The sequence below is a fragment of the Mesoplodon densirostris genome, chromosome 10 (genome assembly GCF_025265405.1).
Source record: "Mesoplodon densirostris isolate mMesDen1 chromosome 10, mMesDen1 primary haplotype, whole genome shotgun sequence".
Classification (NCBI taxonomy): domain Eukaryota; kingdom Metazoa; phylum Chordata; class Mammalia; order Artiodactyla; family Ziphiidae; genus Mesoplodon; species Mesoplodon densirostris.
The window spans coordinates 9,174,627-9,199,304 of NC_082670.1; the positions used below are offsets into that span (position 1 = coordinate 9,174,627).

The 24,678-nt window shown below is 36.3% G+C and overlaps 1 protein-coding gene across 1 annotated transcript in view; it reads left to right on the forward strand.

Annotated features, from left to right (window-relative positions):
- Window positions 1-24,678, forward strand: part of TMEM170B (transmembrane protein 170B) — a 28,181-nt gene that overhangs the window by 1,550 nt on the left and 1,953 nt on the right. The window contains exon 2 of the mRNA XM_060110585.1: window positions 14,945-15,115. Within this exon, the coding sequence (XP_059966568.1) occupies window positions 14,945-15,115 (171 nt within the window). The remainder of the gene's footprint in view (window positions 1-14,944; window positions 15,116-24,678) is intronic.

The following is a 24,678-nucleotide window of genomic DNA, read 5'->3' on the forward strand; positions in this document are numbered from 1 at the left end:
CTTTAAAAAATACTCGCTAAAGATTAGTGTTTACAAGAAAGTGATTTCAGTTGCAGTTTGATGACTCCTCAGTGCCTGCTTCTCAGGGAAAAATCTTAAAAACATACTCAGGATTTAATTTTTGAAAATGTATAAGACAGCTAATTTTGATAGAGCATTAGCATTTCAAAATGCATTATGTTAAACTGGTTAAGACTATGGAGAGTATTTTACAAATATAACCTGTCTTGATAGGATACAAGATATTATAAGATCTGGCATTACATGGAGTTCAGATATTCATAGAGAAATATTGGGATTGTTTACCACAAGGTTGAGTTTAAAGACGCTGTGTGCCTTGAATGTGGAAACAGCTATATAAAATTAACATGGGGGGGGGGGCTTCCCTGGTGGCGCAGTGGTTGAGAGTCCGCCTGCCGATGCAGGGGACACGGGTTCGTGCCCCGGTCCGGGAAGATCCCACATGCCACAGAGCGGCTGGGCCCGTGAGCCATGGTCGCTGAGCCTGCGCGTCCGGAGCCTGTGCTCCACAACGGGAGAGGCTACAACAGTGAGAGGCCCACGTACCGCAATAAATAAATAAATAAATAAATAAGATTAACATGGATTCTGGATTGATTTATGGTGCCCTCACTTTTAATCTGTGGTTATTTAGCTTGGAGCACACTGACCTTACATGATGGTTGCAGGTCAGGAACATGTTTTTAGTTCTGAAAACCTACACTGACATAAGAACCATTTCATTGTTCAATTGAATTTTGAGATAGACCGCTTTATCTTACTTATGGCTTTCCTTGTGTTTATCCACTGTTAATATTTCAAATGTTGTATGAATTATGTTTATTGGAGTAAAATGAAAAATAAGGATTTAAGAATGTGTATTTGTATATGTTAATGACTGGCTTAGCTCATCGGTGGGTATTTAGAGAAAATTAGCTTTGGGAGCCATAGAGTAAATGTAAATGTAACTTACCTCTTGGACAGATTTAACAATATTTTAAAATATTTACTTTAACATTCTGAATCATTATAGTGGCTTCCAGTTCCCATAGGTCAACCGTTAGGCTAACAATAGTAGTTTCAACCCAGGGTTAGTTCTAATTATCTCCTAACATAATCTTAATAATCAGCTGTTGCATTGGACTTGCCATTTTATAAAGGATATGGGATATGCTGAACATCCAAAACCAGGACTGAGGGGGGACTGAGGAGCATGGGAACCTCTTCTAGGAAATTTAAACAGAGTCTGAGTACGCAAAATTCTGTAAAAATGGAGAAAATAGATTAGAAATAGGCTTCACCAGCAGGTGAATGTACCACGTTAGGAACCCCATCACTGCTAAAAAGTAGACTCCGTAAGTGGTAACATTCTGATGTGGTTCATTATGGCCTTCTCCATGCTGGTGACCTTCGCGATCCCATATGCAGCTTGATCATTAGTTAAGTGATGCCTCCTACAGTGCCATTTTTTTTTCAGCTTCATAATTAAGATGTAAGTTAAAATTGTTTATTAATTTTTTTAACATCTTTTTTGGAGTATAATTGCTTTACAATGTTGTGTTAGTTTCTGCTGTATAACACAGTGGATCAGCTTTATGTATACATATATCCTCATATCCCCGCCCTCTTGCACCTGCAGTGCCATTTAGAACTTAGTCTATTAAAAACAAACACACAACTTCTAAAACAAGATAACTCCTATTTATTGAATGCCTGCTATGTATCAGGCAATTTACATATATTATTTCTAATCTTCAGAGTAACTCTCCAAAGCAGATTTACAAAGAAGCTCAGAGAGGTAAAGTTGGCCCACATCAAATAGCTTGAAATGGCTGAGCTAGGCTTGAAACCCGTCTCTGCCTACAGAACTACTCTTTCCCCCTTTGCAAGCTGCTTTAGCTACTACTTCTCTGTTCTCTGTAAACAGAATGAATTAATGAATTAAGTGCTTCATCTTGTTCCTTCTGCTCCTTATACATGCTTTTGTTGTTATATTTTTCAATTACATTATAATTTTTATTTGTCTCTTCTAGACTGTGAGCTTTTTGAGGGTGGAGTCATTGTTGTAATCATGAAATTCTGGAATCCTAGCGTATTGTATCTGGCACGTAGTATATGCTTAATGCATGTTTACTGAATTGAGCTTTTAAAACAATACTTAACAGTTGCATGATTAAAACATTCTAGTTGCCTTATTTTTCAGCTACATCTGTTTGAGTGAATATGCTTTTAACTAGGACAGAGTGTTTAAGCAATTTATATAGATAACTGTCATACTTTTAAAACACAAAAGTGCTTTTTTTGTGCTAGTTACCATTCTTTCATGTATTTTATTTAATCTTTTCAACCATCTTGAGAGAGATTAGTGTTTATCCTTATTTTACAGGTTCAGACATTGAAGCAAAGAGTAAGTTGCTTAGATCTGGTAGCTAATAAGTGAAAAATTATTACCTTTTTTCAGATTATGATAACACATATTAAGTCAGAAGGCATTTTTGTCATCATCATAAACTTGAAAATGAAACAGGTAATAGAAAGGAGCATAGTGTAGGACCAGACTGATTTAGACTTAAGAAATGACTATGAAGGATTTGCAGAAATCTCATTAATAGGAATTCTGGTTAATTAAAAAGTAAATAAAAGGGTAATGTACTCTCATCTTTTATTTTTTTCAGTTAACAGGTATGATTTATTCCTCTGTCTGTATCTTACCCCATAGGTGAAGCAGAATTTTGACCTTTTTATCTCAGAGACCAATCTCTTGAAAGTAGTCTTGTGTATGTATTACTTTGATAGAAATAGATTTTTTAAAAGTGATGACAACTAGAAATTAGAATTAGCCAACATTTTAGAGCTAGAAGTTATGTAGTTTGATTACTTCCTTTTAGAAATATTGAGATATACATGGCTGGGATCAAACAGTCATTTAATGACAGAGCCAGGACTAGAACTGCTGCTCACTGACTCTCAGTTCTGTGCCTTTTGCTTTTATTCTACATTTGATTTTAACTCAGGTAGGTCTGATAGATGATAAATCTTAAGGCACTTAAGAATAGCTTTGTAAGTATTTGCCCCAAATGAGCCCAAGAATGGGTTAATGGAACTAATTTTTGTCCAGAAATAAAAGATACTGTACAATGTAAGATATTATTGAATAGTGATAATAATAGTAATAATCTTTCTAAAATTTTAAGTTGCCATAGCCTATGTAAAAGTTAGTGATCCATATTTACTATATATCTAGTTTTAGAAATCCTACCAAGTTCAATCTATTTTTTCTCCTTCCTGGAAGACAGTAGTACTGTGGGGATTTCATATAGAGATTAACACCTGGAGACCCCATCTTTGTCACTTAATAACTATTGCCAGAGTTCTCTTGTGTATGTCACTTCCCACAGTGTGTGATTCTCAGGATTCCTAAATTGTTTGTAACTGTGTATAGGTTATATGCTTATTCAGCTCACTCAGGTAGAGAGATAGGTGGCTTCCTTCCTTCCCATATAGTTTTTCTTTCTCTGAATATGTCCTAAATCCCTCTTCCCCACCACAACCTAAAATTAGAGTCAGAATGTATATACTCTTTCAGTTTTATGGGTAACCTAACTTCAAAAAAACGATCTACAATGAAATGTATCCTTTTGCTTTACTTTTATTTTCTTCAACTCTTTTGGCTCCCAACTTTGTGTTCCCACCCAAATTTGGTTGCTAAGAGTTTAGAGAAGAATTTTTTACTTAGAAGGAGGCAGGATCCCTAAACCCCTGGATAAACACAGAGCCGGGCTCGGGTTGGGAAAGGAATAATTGGTTCCTCGGAAAAAAGGCAAAGTCTGGCTTCAGGCTCATCCTCTCTCTGTGTCAGCAGCAAATGTGGGCGCAGATGCTCTTCTCTCTCTATTGGTATAAACATCGGGAAGCTGGGAATTCAAACTGGAATGAAGGTCAAGTGTGTGTGTGTGTGTGTGTGTGTGTGTGTTTACAAAATATATATGTGCTTATTTTTACTATATACATACATACTGTTATATTTCCCTTTTAGATTTTATAGTTGCTAAGCCACTTTAGTGTTAATAGTGATTATCAGAAAAAAAAGAGAGAGAAAGGGGGAAAACTTGGGTACCTAGTATACCTACTTGTAATTGTTCACACCTCATACTAGTATAGCCAGCAATTTCGTTTGGTGGTGCTCCCAAACAGGTATGCTTCTCTCAGTCCCTGCACGTATTCTAGTGTCCCATTAGGTTAAGTTCCTCCTCCTAAATCTCTATTATTGGAGGTGAGTTTATGCAGATAAAATTATTTCAGATGTCCAATTATAGAAATTTATGTTTTGTGAATGTAGCCCTAAAGACAATGTGCTACTCTTCAATATTTGTGCCAGACCCCAAATTTACTTTTTCTGAAGTACATGTGAAAAATCCCTTACTCTTTTGTGGTACTGAGCCAATTAGTAAGTACTGGTATGATTTGTACTTTATAGGAATTTGCCATTTGGAAGGCTTACCTGTTTTATCGAGAATGAAGCCACTGTAATTTTTCAAAAATTAGAATTGCCATCTTCAGGTTTTTACTTTCCTAATACCCATCTCATTATCTTTGAATCATATTTCAGTATCCTCTGGCGGTACCATGTCCAAGGTCCAGATGATATTTCTTAAACCTAAAGCAATTTCCAGATAAGTCTTGGGACTGTGTAAGCTATGATTTTGATTCTTAAATGGTTAACTCTCAGAATATAAATATATTTATCTTTGCTTTGTTTAGTGATTGGAATAAAGGACCAGAAAAGTAAGATAATTCAGGAAGAGAAGTTAGAATAACTAGGGATATTTTTCCTGTAGAAAGGAATTCTTAACAGAAGAGGAAGGATGAGGCAGAGATGGGGAGGAGGAATTGGAACCAGGGAAGGAAACTGGAATTAAGAATGGTCAGATGTAAGAGGAGAGCCCAGAGAATTCAGTGCATTGAACTTACATTAGAATCAGATGAATAATTCTAATAATGGCTATATTTATTAAACAACTACTATATGTCAGGTACTGTACAAAGCATTTTGCGTGCATTTTACTTACTATAATTGAAGTGGCCATACAATGTATTGTTTTATTAAATGTATATAGAAGAACTATACTAATAAGCAGCGTCTAGCATTTTCAAGGATTAATCTTGTTGGATATTTCTTGATCATGAGCATTTGCCAGTCTCTGGGGTAAACACTGATAAACAAAAATGAAAATGTCAATCATTGTCCATAAGGGGTTAATGGTGTACTGAGGCGAACTAACCTTCAGGTTAAGTCATAGTTCGGCGGCTTGCTGAGTTCAAGGAGAACCAGGTAATGGGACTTTGAAGACAACAAAAGAGGTAGAGAGTAGAGAAAGAACCTGTTTAAGGGATGATGGAGAGAGAGGAGAGGTGATCTGTTTTGAGGATGGTTCAGGAATACCACCAGGACTTGATTAAATTTAAAAGTATTATATTGCTCTTGGATAACTATGTGTAGCCAATATGTTTTATTAATTAATAATTAATTAATTTGGGGGCTGCATTGGGTCTTCATTGCTGCACACAGGGTTTCTCTAGTTGCAGCGAGCGGGGGCTACTCTTTGTTGCGGTGCGTGGGCTCTAGGCACACGGGCTTCATTAGTTGCGGTGTGTGGGCTCAGTAGTTGTGGCACACAGGCTTAGCTGCTCTGCGGCATGTGGGATCTTCCTAGACCAGGGATTGAACCCGTGTCCTCTGCATTGGCAGGCGGATTCTTAACCACTGTGCCACCAGGGAAGTCCCGCTAATAAGTTTTCATTATAAAATTCTCCCTCTCTCCAGTCCCTACCATGAATTACTTTAATCCAATATGGTTACTAAATCTTGCTACATATCAGAATTACCTGGGGCTGGTTGAGGGTACAGTCCATAGACCCAGTCCACAGCTATGGAATTAGAATCCTTGAGACCAGGGCCTAGGAAAGTACATTTTAAACTAGCTCTTAAGGTGATTTTATTACTGAGAGCTCAAGGATTGGGAACACTGGATTTTTAAAAAATGAAGCTTTTTTGTGATCAATTTGTAACTGTGTTGTGATATATAATGCAAGTTAATGTGGAGTGTTTAGTATAGCTAAAGACATTAAAATTTCAAGATAAATGACATTTCCAAGAGGATGCTATAATCCAGTTTTTTTAGGTGACTGTCTTTTAACATTAGAGGATAATATTAGAATTTATCTTTTAAAAATGTTTATTTATATGAGCTATTAGCTATAGAGAAAAATTCTTATTAAATGGTAGTACTTTAAAAATTCTAAACAGTTTAGTTATATTTAATCTGAAGTATATGGGAGAACGAAACATTAACAATGTTTATGTAAATACTTACATAATGTGCAGTTATTGGAACTTCCCCCACTAGGATAAATTGGGTTCTGCTAGATTTTTGTATGCAAATAAAGAGTCTAAAGAAGCAATAGTATCCTTGAATTCATGAGTCAGTAAACAGTTTTATCCTTGAATGCTATTAATTGGCTCTCGTACTTTAGAAGAGCCACATTTTTTAAATATCTTTATTGGAGTATAATTGCTTTACATTGGTCTGTTAGTTTCTGCTTTATAACAAAGTGAATCAGCTATACATATACATATATCCCCATATCTCCTCCCTCTTGCATCTCCCTCCCACCCTCCCCATCCCACCCCTCTAGGTGGTCACAAAGCACCTAGCTGATCTCCCTGTGCTATGCGGCTGCTTCCCACTAGCTATCTATTTTACATTCGGTAGTGTCTATATGTCCATGCCACTCTCTCACTTCGTCCCAGCTTCCCCTTCCCACTCCCCACGTCCTCAAGTCCATTCTCTATGTCTCCGTCTTTATTCCTGTCCTGCCCCTACGTTCTTCATGACCATTTTTTCCATAGATTCCATAGGTCCATCCACCTCACTACAAATAACTCAATTTCATTTCCTTTTATGGCTGAGTAATATTCCATTTTATATATGTGCCACATCTTCTTTATCCATTCATCTGTCGATGGACACTTAGGTTGCTTCCATGCCCTGGGAAAAGCCACATATTTAACCAGACTTTGGTTTCCGCATCTATAAGACAATCCAATGACAACAATTTTCACATTGTTGTTAATGGAAAGATGATCTAAAAATTTTAATGAGTTAAGTAAAAAGTTGAGAGATTTTGCTGTGAGTTAAGAAAAACGTTTACCCGTTTGCATATAAATTTGTTTTTTTAGTCTTTAAAATTAAGAAGCTTTCTTTTTTAAGTGGGGCTTCAGACCTTTAATATGCTAATGTGTAGAGTGAGGTTTAAGACCTAGGAAATCTTTGTTCTCTGAATACCATTTAATAGTTCTTAGAATTAGGCCTTCTTAAGACTTGGTTTAGGAAACTCTGGATTCAGTATCTGATGATCCCTTCCCCTTCTGAAATTATCTGTGTTTTTGTTTTTTAACCCCAGTGTGGCATAACTGATTCCTGAGGATTACTGTCATCATATCAAAGGTGTGACTGTTCTGACCGTGCTTGTGCATTACTTGTTTTCCTAGTTGTGCTTTTATTTTCTGATCTGTCATTCATTTGGTCTCTTATTTAGATTTAATTTTAAGAATTTGTTACATTGGGAGTTTCATTATAAGTTATGCTGATTGATGTGAAAAGTTCATTTTTGAGTGTTCAGTGTAAAGATCCTTTGGAAATACTGTATCATGAGATTGTAACATTTTATCAGTCACTGAAAAGATTATTTTTTAGGTCAGTGACTGATTCAAACAAATATGTTGTTACGTTTTTTGGTAGGACATGTATAATTTAAGATGCTTAAGGGCATATAAGTAATAAAAATTGAAACTATTGTATATTGCTGTGTTATAACTTCATAATAGATTTGGATTTTGCCATTCAACCCTTATACTTTTATAACTGAGTAACTAATCGATTATGGGAAAGAACAAATTGAACGGCATCTTTTAGGAAGGTAGTGCCGTGGCTTAAATGTAAAGCAAATTTTGAACTATTTAAAATAGCCTTAACCTGATTTTTTTTTACAGCAAATGATATTCTGATTGTTTTAAATTAAAAATTTATTTTTCTAAGAATTTTTTTTCTATTCAATGATGAGTACTGTAATTTACAGTTTAAATTTATATAATTAGCTGGTGAAAGGGTAATTTGGTTTAAGTGGGTAATAAACAGTATTGCCGTAAGCTTTGAGAGAGGCAGTATATTCAAGCAGCTCTTGAAGGTGTCGCAATTAAATTTAAAAACTAATGTTTTTGCTCTCTTTTAAGAAGTGGAAGCAGGCAGCTATAAAATATCTACAATAGCTTTAACTTCTATGTTAAATGAGGCTTCAAATGAAAAAACGCAACAACTTATTTTTAAATCTGGTTAAAATATTAGAATGATTAAAAATAAGAATACATTTTAAAATTTTATTTATTTATTTATTTATTTTTGGCTGCGTTGGGTCTTTGTTGCTGTGCGCGGGCTTTCTCTAGTTGTGGTGGCTTCTTTTGTTGCGGAGCACAGGCTCTAGGCGCGTGGGCTTCAGTAGTTGTGGCACATGGGCTCAGTAGTTGTGGCTCGCGGGCTCTAGAGCTCAGGCTCAGTAGTTGTGGCGCATGGGCTTAGTTGCTCCACAGCATGTGGGATCTTCCCAGGCCAGGGCTTGAACCTGTGTCCCCTGCACTGGCAGGCGGATTCTTTTTTTTTTTTTTTGCTGTACACGGGCCCCTCACTGTTATGGCCTCTCCCGCTGCAGAGCACAGGCTCCGGACGCGCAGGCTCAGCGGCCATGGCTCACGGGCCCAGCCGCTCTGTGGCATGTGGGATCTTCCCGGACCGGGGCACGAACCCGTGTCCCCTGCATCGGCAGGCGGACTCTCAACCACTGCGCCACCAGGGAAGCCCAGAAAACATATCTTTTATGTTTACCTTCATTTTAATTTTCTTTGTTGCTCACTTCTTTGTGGAACGTTAAGTTTCCATCTAGTATTACACTCCTGTTTGAAGAGCTTCCTTTAATATGCTGTGTAGCACAGGTCTACTGGCAGTTAATTTTTCCAGTTTCTTTTTTTTTTTCCGGAAAAAAATCTTCATTTCACCTCCAGTTTTGAAAAAATGTTTCTCCTGAATATAGGTTCTGGCTTTGCATTTTAGTTTTTTAAAGTGTTACTGTATTTTGTCATCTGGTTTGGTTGCTTCTGATGAGAAGTTTGCTGTACTTTTAATCTTTGTCCCTCTGTGTGTGTAATGTCTTTTGTTCTTTCTTTTTTCCTTATTTCTTCTTCAATAGTTCCCCTTTACCTTTGGTTTTTTAGTCATTTCACTGTGGTGAATCTAGGTATGTGTGTGTGTGCTTTATTTTTGTTTTGTTATTTTTTAGTTCTTTTGGGAGGTCTTTATCTTGCTTAGGATTCTCTGGGGGTCTTAGATCTGTGGTTTGATATCTTTTATTAGTTTTAGAAATTTTCAGCCACTGTTTCTTTAAATATTTTTCTTCTCCATTATCTCTTTCTTCTCCATCTGGGACTCCAATTACATGTATGTTAAACCATTTGAAATTTTTCCATAGCTCTTGGATGGTTCCTCTTTTCCCTCCTACTACTTCTTTGTTTTTCCCCCACTCTTTTTCTCTTATATTTCAATTTGAATAATTTCTATTTGTCTACTTTTACATTCACTGATTATTATTATTATTATTTTTTTTTTTTTGCAGTATGCGGGCCTCTCACTCTTGTGGCTCCTCATAACCTTCAAGCTTCAGGATAAAGTCCACATCTTTAGGGTTTGTAAGCACCCTCCCTTCCCCACAAAATCTGCTCCAGCACACCTCTATAATCTGCAGCCAATTCTCTCCATATTTCTCGGCTTTAGCCAAACAGGAGGTTTTGCAATTGCATATTCTCAGTTGTACATAATTCCATGATTAGATCATTTTGTCTTAGCGCAGTTTTTCATTCTTGGCTGTGCATAAGAATCAAAACTTTAAAAAATTCTGAAGCCCAATTAAGTCAGAATTTCTGAGGGTGATATTTCTTTTAGGCTCTTCCAAGTAACTCCAACATCTAACCAAGGCTGAGAACCGTTAGCTTCGAGTGCCCCACTCCCCATTCCTCACCCTCATTCCATCTCCAGTGTGTTTATCATTTGGTTCAGTTCTGTTTATTTTAAAAATTCAGGTGGCAACGAATTCTCATGGGATCTTTCTTGACATTTCTCCCTCTTGTTCTGTGTAACTATGGGTGTATGTACCCCATAGCGTCAGCTGCATACTGTGCCCTGAAGAACCTGTGGTATTAGAATATATGCCATTGACGTACCATTAGTTAAACACCCAAAGTGCCAGGTCTTGATAATATATGAAAGTGCTGTGACTGTAATTTTCAGTGGGGTGTGGGGTGACAACCCAACCCCCTGGAGCATATGTCAAAATCATCTAGACCGGGAGTTAGCAAGCTTTTTCTATAAAGGACCAGTATTTAACATACTCAGCATATATATAGTAACTGCAGTAAATATTTTCAGCTGTGTGGGCCATGTGGCCTCTGTCATAACTACTCAGTTCTGCCATCGTAACATGAAAGTAGCCATCGACAATATGAATGAGTATGACTGTGTTCCAGGAAAACTTTATAGACACTGAAATTTGAATTCTTTGTACTTTCTGTGTGTCATGAAATATTGTTCTTCTGGGTTTTCTTCAACCATTTCAAAATGTAAAAACCATTCTTAGCTCGCAGACTGTACAGAAACAGTTGGTGGTCAGATAGGACTCATGGTCCATACTTTGCCAATCCCTGATCTAGGGGATTTTTTCAAATTATAAATGCATCATCTCCCTGAGAGTTTAATAAGCTGCCTGTGTGGGACACATCCCCAAACTGAGAAGTCACTGGTGTCGGAAACTAAGGGGAGGATTGCCACACCTTAGATTTGCTGGAATGAAAAAAAAACTTGAGATAACCAAATTTGAACACAGATTATTTAAACATATAATGAGGACCATTTCTATAAAGAAGATAGAAATTATGAACAGCCCCCAAATTTAGTCTTACTGGTATGTTATTTTCACCTCGAGGCTTAGAGTATGTTGAATACATATAAATGTTCAGTATCTGCGTGCTAATGATTTTGTTAGAAGGGTTAGATATGCTGTAGAGGATTAAAAATTATGTCTAGTGTTTGTCTATTGAGATAGGTTTTGTTGTTTTTATGACTTTGGGATTTTTTTAGTAAGTACCTCTTATGTAACCTGAGCCTAGAGTGGTGATTTCTGTCTTTATTGCATGTCATGATTATCTGGTAGAGTTGATGAAAATAAAATTGTTTAGGTCCCCCCTCAAGTGATAGTTTTAGTTGCTCTGTGGGTAATTCTTGTGAGCAGTCTGGGTTGAGAAGCATTGGCTTCATAGAGCATGTTCTCCTTTGATGAATTCTAGAATGAAAAACTATCTTTTAAAGACAGTGTATCTGCAGTAAAGTAAAAAACAAACAAAACCAGGCTGGTTGCTAAAAAATAATCAGTAAAGAATAAAATAATATAACCCATCTCCTCTCTTATCTTTAAAAGATAGCCATTGTTAGAATCTGTTTATGTGTTTCTCTATACCTATAACTTTTGAACAAAAAGGATCATACAATATGTACCATTCTTTGATTTGTTTTTACTTAGTTAATATATCCTAGATATCTAGAGAAACTCATTTCTCATAAATAATTTTGTCCAAAGATTAAAATCAAAAGCACAGAAGATAATTTTTAGTGACTTGGCAACCAGGGCTGAGAGAGATACAGATTGGGATCAGGGCTATTTCTAGAATTGTTTGGAGACTGGAACAAATCACTACTCCTCTGCCTCTTATCCCACTAAAAGTAAACAAACACACTGCAACAATTCAGTTTAAGATGAAGATTATGGACAGCCTTGAACAGGGAAAAATAATGAAAGGGCTTTAATGAAGACAGAATATCTCCTTTCAGTGAATTACGGTAATTGAATGGACGGCATGCTTCAAGGTTTCTGTTTTGTAAGTGTATTTTTAATTTCTCATTTTGTATTTCGTTTAGCACCAGCAAAGTCTCCCTCTGGCTTCATCCTTCTATTGTTGCTCAGTTGCTAGAAGCTTGGATTAGGTGGGATATGGGTGGAAAGAGAAAGCCGGGCCTCTGGGTGTTCACGTTAGCCGTACAAGCCTGCACAGGTTAAGAAAAGGTGGTCATACTCCTCTCCCGTTCTTAGCACCTGTTCTTTCTCTAGGGCTCTGGGGCACCTGTCTTTGCTCTACTCTTAGGGTCCTGCAGTTCTCCAGGTGTCCTGCGTTTGCCAATAGTGAGTCAGACCTTAGACAGACTTGTTTATCTGAAGTAGAACCAGGTCTTCAGAGGCCCTGTTCATGACATGGTTGTATTGATCTATCAGGTAATTTAAAATAGTAGTAACAACATGAAATCTAAATTAATTGTAGATATTCTCAGCAGCATTCAGGGTTTTTTTTTTCCATGATAAATAGTGTGATTAAGAAAAACAAACATAAAAATTTAAGTTTGGGCAGTTTGTTTGTGCTCACTCTGCTTGAGGGATAATCCTGGATTGGTCATTAGAGGACATTTGAGATTCTGTTTCAGTTGTATAATTCTTTGATATCTTGGGGATTTATAAGACATTAGACTTAATTTTCCTAATTATTAGGTAAACTGACTATAGCTATATAGTCAGTAGGCAAACAACCTTACTTATAATGTCAGATAATCCCTGTTCTTAGTGTTACATATAGTCAAGAAAATTTTCACTCTACCTGTACTATAAGGACAACAAATAAAAGTGCTTTGGGGGGTAGCCCTGGTAAGAAGCAGGATTGGGGATCAAGGCAAATGGCAGCTCTCATTAAGAGTAGGTGTCTGGGCTTCCCTGGTGGCGCAGTGGTTGAGACTCCGCCTGCTGATGCAGGGGACGTGGGTTTGTGCCCCGGTCCGGGAAGATCCCACGTGCCGCGGAGCGGCTGGGCCCGTGAGCCATAGCCACTGAGCCTGCGCGTCCGGAGCCTGTGCTCCGCAACGGGAGAGGCCACAACAGTGAGAGGCCCGCGTACCAAAAAAAAAAAAAGAGTAGGTGCCTGTTCCAGCGCCTGTCTCATCTCAGAACCGCCTTGATGAGCATCCCTCCCCACCCTGTTATTGCTGTATTATAGTCTCGCTTTGTTAGGGTCACTCTGGAAAATTGTATCTTTTAAAATATAAATATTCTTCAGGGCAAGTTAAGCATTTTTGTCTTTATTTTTTATAAATTGAAGCTATTTCTTTGGGAGTGACAGTGTGAAAGTATTACTTCTCTGAAAGCTGGAAGAGAAAAACCTCTAAAAGGCAAGCTTTGTCTGTTTTTCCTTAATCGCCAGCATCTCTCTCTTATGCCATAGAGAAGCATGCATGGTACTTTAACACTGGAAAATATATCAGATGTCTCTTCCTTGAAATGATTTCAAACTGTAAGTCCATTCTAAGTGTCAATTCTTAAGAATTTAGGAGGCTGAAACTGATTTTTTTTAAATCTGTTTTCTATATATCCTCTCTTCTTAAAAATTAAACTTTTAACTTTGAGATAATTGTAGATTCACATGCAGTTGTAAGTAATAATACAGAGAGAACCCACGTGCCCTTTACCCCATTTACCCAATGGGAACATCTTGGAAAACTGCTGTATAATATCAAAACCAGGATATTGACATTGATAGAACCCACCAACCTTTTTCAGATTCCACAAGTGTTGCTTGTTTACCTGTACTCATTTGTGTGTGTGTGTGTGTGTGTGTGTGTGTGTGTGTTTAGTTCTGTACAGTTTTTTTTTTTTTTTTTTTTTTTGCGGTATGCGGGCCTCTCACTGTTGTGGCCTCCCCCGTTGCGGAGCACAGGCTCCGGACGCGCAGGCTCAGCGGCCACGGCTCACGGGCCCAGCCGCTCCGCGGCATATGGGATCCTCCCAGACCGGGGCACGAACCCGTATCCCCTGCATCGGCAGGCGGACTCTCAACCACTTGCGCCACCAGGGAGGCCCAGTTCTGTACAGTTTTATCACTTGTATATGTATCCACCACCACAGTCAAAATACAGAGCAGTTCCATTGCCACAAAGATCCCTTGTGTTTGTAGCCATTTTAAAATAAGGAGTCCCCCATTTCCCTCTCCCCTAAGTCCTTGGCAACCACCATTCAGCCAGAAAGAGAGAGAATGAAAGGCATGCTCATCAATTGTCTGTAAACCAGGCTTCAATGAACAGTAACTGAGACTACATTGAAGAAAGAGTGATAGAGCTTGAGGAGTTCCTGCTAAGGACTAGCATATGGCCTGAGAGACAAAGCATTAAAAAAATCCTGACTGATTCTTTAGTATGTAAAGGTGAGAGCCAAGAGGGAAATGGCCTGAAATTCTTAAAATCATAAAAGATAAAAATCACTGACTTATTTCTGAATTCTGAAGGTAAAGATCATTTATTTATTGAACAGATAGGTTTTGTACTTATTGTACTTATTATTTGAATTAAGTGGTAGTTTTTAAAAATGTCTGGGCACTTAGTATAGAAGATAGAAAATTATATATCTAACAGCAGTTAATTAACTTATTTATTGCAAGAGATTTGCAGACATGAGGGTTTATTAGAGAAATTAATAGATTATAGCTATATGATGGGCACATTTAGAGGAAATTAGAGGCTTTGACCTTCTGAAGTCATGGAGGGAATGACTTCCCCATCAAGTATTAGTGATGATGATAACTGTTAAAATTTATTTAGTACTACTATGTATCAAGTACTGTACTAGGCATGTTTTTAATGTTATCTCATTTAACCTTCTTCCAGACCATGAGTGCTCACTATTTGTTAAACTGGATTTTCTAAGATGTTTTTCAACAGAATTATTAACATATTTTTTTTGCTTTTCCTTTCAGAGATGTGGTACTGGATCTTCCTCTGGGCTCTCTTCTCCTCTCTGTTTGTCCATGGTGCTGCAGGAGTGTTGATGTTCGTGATGCTACAGAGGCATCGGCAGGGGAGAGTAATCTCTGTCATTGCAGTCAGCATCGGATTTCTGGCTTCCGTGACCGGAGCAATGATTACTAGTAAGTTGATTTCGTTTTAAGCACATAATTTTATATGGACTTACAGTTTTGGTAACTTTATTCTTATTGTAAATGTAACAGTGTAATCTTTCATGTAGAATATTTTTCAGCACTAACCACACTTCATCTAGAAGGTAAAGATCAGTTCACTTAATTACTGAACAGATAGTTTTGGTACTTCTGCTGTATGAATACTCACTATGGAAGGTTTTGGGGAAATGGAAAAACTTGTAGAAATTGTCAAGAGGTAAAGCAGTTCGTGGGAAAATTTATCTTATAGTGGATGTAGTTTCTGCTTTAAAGGAGCTCACTGTGTGTTAAGGGAGAGAGGTAGGCACACAAATATGCCAGTGATAATTGTCATTTAAAAAAAGTGAAGATATAGCTCTTAGGTCCTTGATGTCATCTGCCTGTGACTACAAAATAAAAGTGCACTTCTTTCTTTTTTTGAAAGTATATTCTAAATATATTACAGATAATTTGCCTTCTTTAAAACCAGGAAATTAAAATTGGAATAAATTCTAATTTTGACATACTTAAAATATTTTTTAAGCTTTAGTTATTATTATTTCACATAGTCTTAATTTTTAATCATTTAAGTAAATTTCAGGACAAATTGGTTTATTTATATTTTAAGAACAGCTGGAAGTTTAGAAGTAGCAATTACATGTTTTTTTCCTTTTAAATTCTTGGGTTTTAAAGTTTTTAATTTTCTTATTGATGTATACTTGATTTACAGTGTTTCAGGTATACAGCAAAGTGATTCAGTTATACATATATATGTATTCTTTTTCAAATTCTTTTCCATTGTAGGTTATTACAAGATATTGAGTATAGTTCCCTGTGCCATACAGTAGGTCCTTGTTGTTTAACTATTTTATATATAGTAGTGTTTATCTGTTAATACCAAATTCCAAATTTATCCCTTCCCCCTGCTTTCCCCTTTGGTAAGCATAACTTTACTTTCTACATCTGTGAGTGCGTTTCTGTTTTGTAAATAAGTCTATTTGTATCATTTTTTTTAGATTCCACGTATAAGTGATATCATATGATATTTGTCTTTTTCTGTCTGACTTACTTCACTTAGTATGATGATCGCTAGGTCCATCCATGTTGCTGCAAATGGCATCATTTCATTCTTTTTTATTCTGAGTAATATTCCATTGTGTATATATACCACATCTTTATCCGTTCATCTGTCCATGGACACTTAGGTTGCTTCCATGTATTGGCTCCTGTAAATAGTGCTATAATGAACATTGGGGTGCATGTATCATTTTAAATTAGAGTTTCCTCCGGATATATGCTCAGGAATGGAATTGCTGAGTCATATGGTAACTCTATTTTTAGTGTTTTAAAGAACCTCCATACTGGTCTCCATAACGGCTGTACCAATGTACATTCCCACCAACAGTGTAGGAGAGTTTCCTTTCCTCCACACACTCTCCAGAATTTATTATTTGTAGACTTTTTGACGATGGCCGTTCTGACTGGTGTGAAGTGATACCTCATTACAGTTTTGATTTGTATTTTTCTAATAATTAGCAATGTTGAGCATCTTTTCATATGCCTAATTGGCCATTGTATATCTTCTTTGGAAAAATACCTATTTAGGTCTTCTGCCCATTTTTTGATTGGGTTGTTTGTGTTTTTGATGTTGAGCTGTATGAGCTGTTTGTATATTTTGGAAATCAATCCTTGTCGGTCGCATCATTTGAAGATATTTTTTCCCATTCCATAGGTTGTTGTTTCATTTTGTTTATGGTTTCCTTTGCTCTGCAAAAGCCTTTAAGTTTAATTAGTTCCCATTTGTTGGTTTTTGCTTTTGCTTCCATTACTTTAGGAGATAGGAAGATCCAAAAAACTCTTGCTACGATGTAAGTCAAAGAGTGTTCTGCCTATGTTTTCCTGTAGGAGTTTTATAGTATCCAGTCTTACATTTAGGTCTTTAATCCATTTTGAGTTTATTTTTGTATATGGTGCTAGAGAAGTTTCTAATTTCATTCTCTTACATGTAGTGGTCCAGTTTTCCCAGCAGCACTTTTTGAATTTCTCCATTTTGTATTCTTGCCTCCTCTGTCGTATGCAGATTAATTGACCATAATAGTGCACTTCCTTCTTAAACACAAATTATGATGGCATAAATCTCCTCTGGCCTACTAGAACTGAGCCACTTTACGGTGTCCTCCAGCTGTTTGCAAGTGTTCTACTGCGCTGCCTCGTGTGCATGTCCTACAGGCCTCAGGTTCACTCCCTCTGACCTTCTCCTCTTAGCGCGGTACTTAGGCCCCAACTCCAGCCTGGGGTTCTGCTGTGCTAGTTGAGCCAGAACTTAGATGCATCCTGTTGAGCCTGGAGGGGCCTCAGCCGCTTCCTTCGTGTGGTTTTGCCGGACACTGGTGCTTCTCTTTGCTGCGTGGTCTCATCACTGCAGGTGAACAGCAGAGCTTCTGTTGCCGTTCACTCTGGCCGGCTTCTGGGAGGCTAGGGTAGCTGGCTGTCGCTGCTGGATCTGCTTCAAGACTCGCCACCGAGGGCTTCTTCCTTTCTAAGTTCGTTCTTAGCCCCAGAGATGAGAGGAAGTCCTTTTCTTCCATGGCTCCCAGGCCTCCCTCCTTCTGTGTCCGACAGTCACCTTTTCCCAGAGTGATCAGCATGCCTTGCCTTGAGGGGAGAGCCCTGTTCCCATGTCTCTGGGTTTGTCCTGTGGCACAAATAAGACAGTCATAAAATAGTTGTGGGAAATAGGAAGTAGTCTATTTTCTCATCCTGTCTTCATTTACTATTTGGTTTTTGTGTGTTATCTTGCATTAGGTTTTCATTGTTGCTGCATTCCACCTGTAAATTTCTCATATGGTACTTCATTCATTTTGCCATAGGTAGAGTTTAAAACAAGCAATCAGATGTAGCTGAAGCACCGAATGTGCAGAGTGGAGTAGTAGGAAATTCAGTTGGAAAGAGCCAGATCCTCAAGGATCTTGGATGGCCAGCCAGAGTCTGGACTTTATTCTGTGGGTCATGGAAAACAATTAGATATTTTAGAATGGGCTTGGAAAGGGGCAAAACAATTCAATAGGAAAATTTATTTTATGGCTGAATGTAGAATATATGTGAAGAAAGAACCAAGAAGAAACTCTGAAAGGGCAGGGACCTTGTCTGTCTTCATCACTGCTGAATCTCCAACAATAAAACAGTACCTGGAATGGAACAGATACTCACAAAATACTGGTTGGATAGGTGGATGTAGTGAGGGAGGAAGCACAGAGGAAAGGAAGGAAGAAAGTGGGGGGAGGGAAGAAGGGAGGAAAAAGGGGAAAGAAGAGGAGTTGAGGCATTAACTGGGATCTGAATTTGAGGCTAGATCTGAACTAGACTAGTGGCAGTGGGTTGGAAAAGGAGTTGGTGTCAGGACTGTGGCAAAGGGAAAAATCCAAATTAGTTGTTATTCACTGTGGTGGCGTACAAAGAGACATGAAAGGGACTGCTGATGTTCTTGACGAGGGCCACTGCTATAATTGTGGAACCGTAAACAGAGGAGGAAGGAAGAAGGAACAGCTTGTTCCGAAGTCAAAAGTTGTATGTGTATTACATGTGTGTTTACTGCTGTAAATTATTGTGAAATTTTAAAGAGAACATGATTCTACTTCCCTAATGATGTGTATGTATATATTACCTGCTTTCAATTCAGTCAAGAATAAAATAAGCTAATGATTTTAGAAACTGCAGTGTTATATTTAAAAATCCTTACAAATATGTCTGACACAATTTCAAGTAAAAATTTGTATCCAGGTTAACAATAAAACATATAAATTTCTTCTGGCTAATTTTTTGACCTGCAAACACTTGAATTAAGAAAACTAGCCAATGTGAATATTTAACTGCATTTATTTTCTTAATGTATTTTGTGAGTGCTAGCACAATCGTAGCTGTATATTCAATTCAGCAAATGATGGCTAAATATCTGTATTCAGCAAATGATGGCTGACTGAAGATAGATACATATCTATTATATTTTACTACCGCTTAGATTTTTATTTCCAGAATAGAGTGATTTTTCATTTTAGTTAGTACTGATAGTTAATACCAGAATTGGGAGGAAATGGGTTTCTCTATAATGCCATTGCTTGGCATTGTATTGCTGTCTAATTTTAGCGAGTCTGAGGGCTAAAGTGACACCTCTTTGTTGGTTTAATTTGCATTTCTCTGATTACTAATGAATTTGAACATCTCTTTCTATTCTTATCATATATTTAGATTTCTTCTTCTACAAATTGCTTCTTTAAATTCTGTGCTTTTCTTTTGGGGTTCTTGTTTTTATTAAATGATTGATGTTTCTTAGATGTATTGGTGTCTTATTGGCTTTGAACTTTGCAAATAACTTCCCTGTCTTGTATCAGTACCTTCATCCATGATGTTGTTTATTAAGCAGAAATCCTTATTCTATATAATCAGCTTAAAGAGTCCTTTTGCCTATGGTTTATAATTTAGAATTTTATTTAAGAAGTTCTCCTTCACACCAAGGTCAAAAGATACTCTGATATATTTTCTTTTGTTAATTTTATAGTTTTACCTTTGTATTAAAGTCTTTAATTTATCTAGAGCAGGACTGAGCAAACATTTTCTTAAAAGGCCAGATAGTAACTATTTTAAACTTTGCAGGCCAGAGGGTCTGTGTCACTACTATTCTGCTCTGCCATTAGGGCATAAAAGCAGCAACAGACATTGGTAAATGAATAGGCATGGCTTTTTCCAATAAAACTTTATTTACAAAAACAGATGTCTGACATTCAGGTCATAATTTGTCTTCTGGTCTAGAGTCTATCTTTGTGTTTGGAACTAGATAGGATTCCAGGTGTATTTTTTTTTCCTCCCATGTAGTAAGTCAATTTTTACCACATCACTAAAAAAATCTATCCATTGATTCATCCTTTTTTGTGTACTGTGTTCTCAAGGTACATGGACCTGCCTTCAAGTTCTGTTCTGGTTTGTTAGTCTTTTTATCTGTTCTTGCAGCAAGGCCTCATTTCTTTGTCTCTATTGTTTTGTAGTATTTCTTAATATCTGGTAGGGCTGGTCCCTCTCATTTCTTTTCTTTCTCAAAGTTAACATAACTATTCATGGACCTTTATTCTTTCATATAAATTTTAGAATATGTCTACTGAGTTCCTCAAAAAGTATAACTGTGATTTTTATGGGGATTTAATTCATTGTAGAGGTTAATTTGGGAAGAATTGACATATTAAATTAAATCCCACCCAGGAACATGTAATATATCTCCATTTGTTCAGATCATTTTCTATGTCTTTTGTTAGAGTTTAAAAGTGTTTTTTTCAATAGGAGGGTTGTATATTTTTATTAATTCCTAAACTCTTATTATGTTATGGTTGTTGTGCATGGTATCTTTTTTAATTACGTTGTTTAGTTTTATTATATATATATTTTTTATTTATAGAGAAATGCATTTAAGTTTTTTAAGTTGAGTTTATGAGAGATTAATAACAAGCAAAGAACTGGTTTTCTGGAAAGATAATAAGGTGAATAGATTGCTGCCGTAACTCTAAAATAGTTAAGACAGAAAAGTAAAATATGGAACAACATAGAAGAAATAACTACAGACTCAATAATAAAGGTAGAATAAAGAATTATAAAAATGAAAGTTTAAAAAAAATGAAAGTTTTGTAAACAGCTATATATTCCTAAATATAAGTTGCTAAAATTGGCCTAAGAAGAAATAGAAAATATGAATAATACAATAAGTATTTTTAAACAATTGGAATGTTGAAGACCCCTCCTCCCAAAAGAAGTCCAGACTCAAACGAGGTTTACAGATGAGTTCTACCAAATTTTCAGGGAACAGTTCCTATTTTTTCCAAATTATTGCAGGAAATGGAAAAATTAAAAACTGTGCACAGCATGTTTGCTGGATCAAAGTAATCTTGTTGCTAAACAAGATGAAGACTACAGAAGGATGGAAAAGTATAGGTTCATTTACTTTAAGCATGTTATCCTAGGAATGCAAAGATAGTTCAGTATCAGAAATGACTATGGCTGTATGCCAATAAAACATTATTTATGGACACTAAAGTTTGAATTTTGTATAATTTTCATGTATCATGAAATATTATTATTCTTTTGATTTTTTTAAACCATTTAAAAATGTAAAAACCATTCTTAGCTCACATGCTGTACAAAAACAGGTGGTGAGTCAGACTGGACCTGTGGATCACAGTTTGCTGACCCCTGATCTGATTACACAAACTGAGAGTCAACACCATTAGAACCAAATCTGCCTTAACCTTTATATTTGCGTTCTCTCAGGAATGTGGAGGGCAGATTAAATCACTTTTCAGTGGTCCACCTCTCTGCAGACACTTTATGTTGCTGTATATTGACATCTCTGTCCACTGGTGACTCTTCTCCTAGTCACCCTTGTCCTTGCAGGTTTATATCTGTTATTTACCTTCAGCTCAGCTCAGCAGAATTGCTTTCTCCACTTCATCTTTGCTATGCCAGTCTTCTCTAGCCCCTTAATACTTTTGGGATCTTTACATATTTCTAATTGATACCTTCTGCTGTTGTTCACAGTGGCAGTTCCAAACATGTTTCATTTATTTCAGGCACCCTATTACACTTCTGCCTTCTTCATTCTTGCATACACTTCACCAAGAAAATAAGGATCACAATATTTGTACTCTTTCAACTGGCTATTGTTCAGCAAAATACATCTTAACAGGAGTGAAAACTAAAGCACAAATCGGGGGAAGACATTTGTTAGCTTATATAAATATAAAAAGATTAATATCCAAACTATATTTTAAAAAACCTCATGAATCAAATAAGAAAATGACAATCCACTAGAAAAATGGACAAAAGATTTGACAAACATTTCATAGAAGTAGAAACCCTAATGGCCAAATGCGAAGAATATGTGAGGAAAAGCTCAATGACATTAAAAATCAGGGAAACCCAAATTAACTGCAGAGATAACATCTCTTACCTGCCAGATTGACAAAAAAATTTTTTAAAGATATTAATTGCTTCTGAGGATATGGAGTAACTGGGATATAAATTGGTACAATTACTTTGGAAAACAAGTTGGCATTACCTAGTAAAGTTGAAAATGCCCATAACATAGGACTGAGCAATTCTATTTTTACCCACATTGTAGAGAAACTCTTGATTGCGTATGTGTGCCAGAGGTCATGTTACAAGGATGTTCACAGAAGCAGGGTTTGTCATTGTTAAGGACTAGAAACAATGTCATCCACAGTAGAATGGATAAATAAGTTGGGGTATATTCATACTTGGAATTCTATACAACAGTGGAAATGTATGACTTACTGCTATATACAACAAGATGGATAATTTTCTGAATATAACATTGAGCCAAAGATTCCAAAATACTTACAGTATCAATTTATATAAAATTCATTTATTTATAAAACTAAATAATAGATATCTTAGGATACAGGCAGGCAATAAAGCTGAAGAAAAGCAAAGGAATGATAAAAACCAAATTTGGGAGGGAATGGGATGTAACTGAGGAGAGTGCACTGGAACCTCAGATGAAATAGTAATGTTCTTTTCTTCAGTTGGATGGTGGTACTTGGGAATTTGTTGTGTGTGTGTGTTTTTTAACAGTCTACATGTATTTTATAAATACTCCATATCTGCTCAATATTTAATAGCAGTGTTTCCAAAATCATTTCATAGGCACACAGAATTGTTTTCTTTCAGATCTTATCGATTAAGAGTTCCACTGGAACAGTCTTTTCTGACTAGTGCTTCTGGGTTGTGAAATTATATAGTGCAATGGGAACTAGTGTAAATCTGCTGCTTTTGAAGGGAAGTTGTAACTTACAAATTGGTTCCTGATTATCTGCTGGGAGGAAAACCGTAGTTCGTTTTATTTTCTGTATAACACTATCAATATCTCTCTTGATTTTGGAAACTCTCGAGTTTTACAGTGGTTTTTCTCCCCTTACATTATAGGGTTGAAGATCTTATCCTCTGTTTCTTGAAAGAGTATAAAGAAAAGTGGGTTATTTGTGGTTTTGTAAGTTATTCCTCAAACACCAAACCTTCCAAAGTGAAATTCATTTTATTTATTTGCTTTTAACATCTAGTTTTTTAACCCATCTGAATTTACTCTGGGGAGTGGTATGAAGTAGGGACCTAAATTTATTTCTTCCAAGTGGCTATCAGTTGTTCCACACCATTTAATGAATGATGAATCACTGATTGGAAATTCCTTTATCATTTACTACTGCAACAACTACTAACCAAAATTTGGAGTACATACTGGGACCAGACACTATTTTAAGCACTTTCCAAGTATTATCTTCAAACCCACCCATTTTACAGTTGAAGAAATAAGGCACAGGGAGGTTAAGTGATTGCTCAGTGTAACACAGCTACTAATTAGTGGAGCTTGGATTTTAACCCACAAGTCTAGCTCCAAAATCCATGCTCTTAACTTTGTATAAGCATGAGATGTTTGAATTAACAAATTGGCACTTCCCAGGCAGCCTGAGCTAGTAATTGCTATGTTTTTCACCTTTTGGATCATTTTTGAAAATTTAGTGCTGGAGAAATGGAGGCCAAATTGTGGTTTTTAAAATTGAAGATAGTCATGGAAATCTAGGGTGAACCCAAAGTAAAGACAGTATTTCTCAGGTTTATTTTAACATAATTTCTGATAACAAAGAAGGCTAAGGTCTTTAAAATATTTTCAGAATGTTATCCAATTCTAAAATTTGAGGATATGATTAATTATACTAGTGAAGTTTATTACTTGATTAAGTAAATGTTGGTGCTACTAGTTTTATTTAGTATTGAGATAATTATCAGTTACTTTATTATTTTCTGAATTCCTTATTCTCTTTTTCACTTGGTGTAAATGTGAAATGATAGAATGATTTGGAAATTTATAGCCAGACTAACGTGGATTGAAATTCCAGCTCTGTACTTACTATATTTCCTTGGGCTAGTAATTGAAACTCTCTGAACCTCTGTTTTTTTCATCTTTAAATTAAGTAATAATACTCAGGAGTGGTATCATATTTAAGATGATAAAGTTCCTGTCAAGATACACAGTATGCTGTAAATATACTATATATTTTAATTTCCTTCTTTAAAATATGTATATGAAAGCCCTTGGCTTAAATTAATAATTTGCTTTTCCTATTTATGTCTTCTATAGAGAAATATAATATTTTGAATTTAAGTGAGCTCTGGAGTTAATTCTTAGCTAATTTTTATGAGTAGAATTTCTATCTCAAATAATTATAATTCAGTGTCTTCAAATAATTTATTTGTTCTTTTTGTTTGATCATTCTAGGATACATAGACAGTTTTTTCTAGAGAAAAGTTGTAAGGCCATCTCAACCTGTGAGATGGCATAACCATAGTTTAAATGTTTCCTCCTTTTATGATTTCTGAATGTATTTTTAAAATCAGCCTCTTAGATACCACATCATTATACATACTATAGCAATAAGATGAAGTGTTGAACCGAGCCTCGGGGCTCTGAAGCTCCTGAGATTCTCTCATTCTCAGAAATG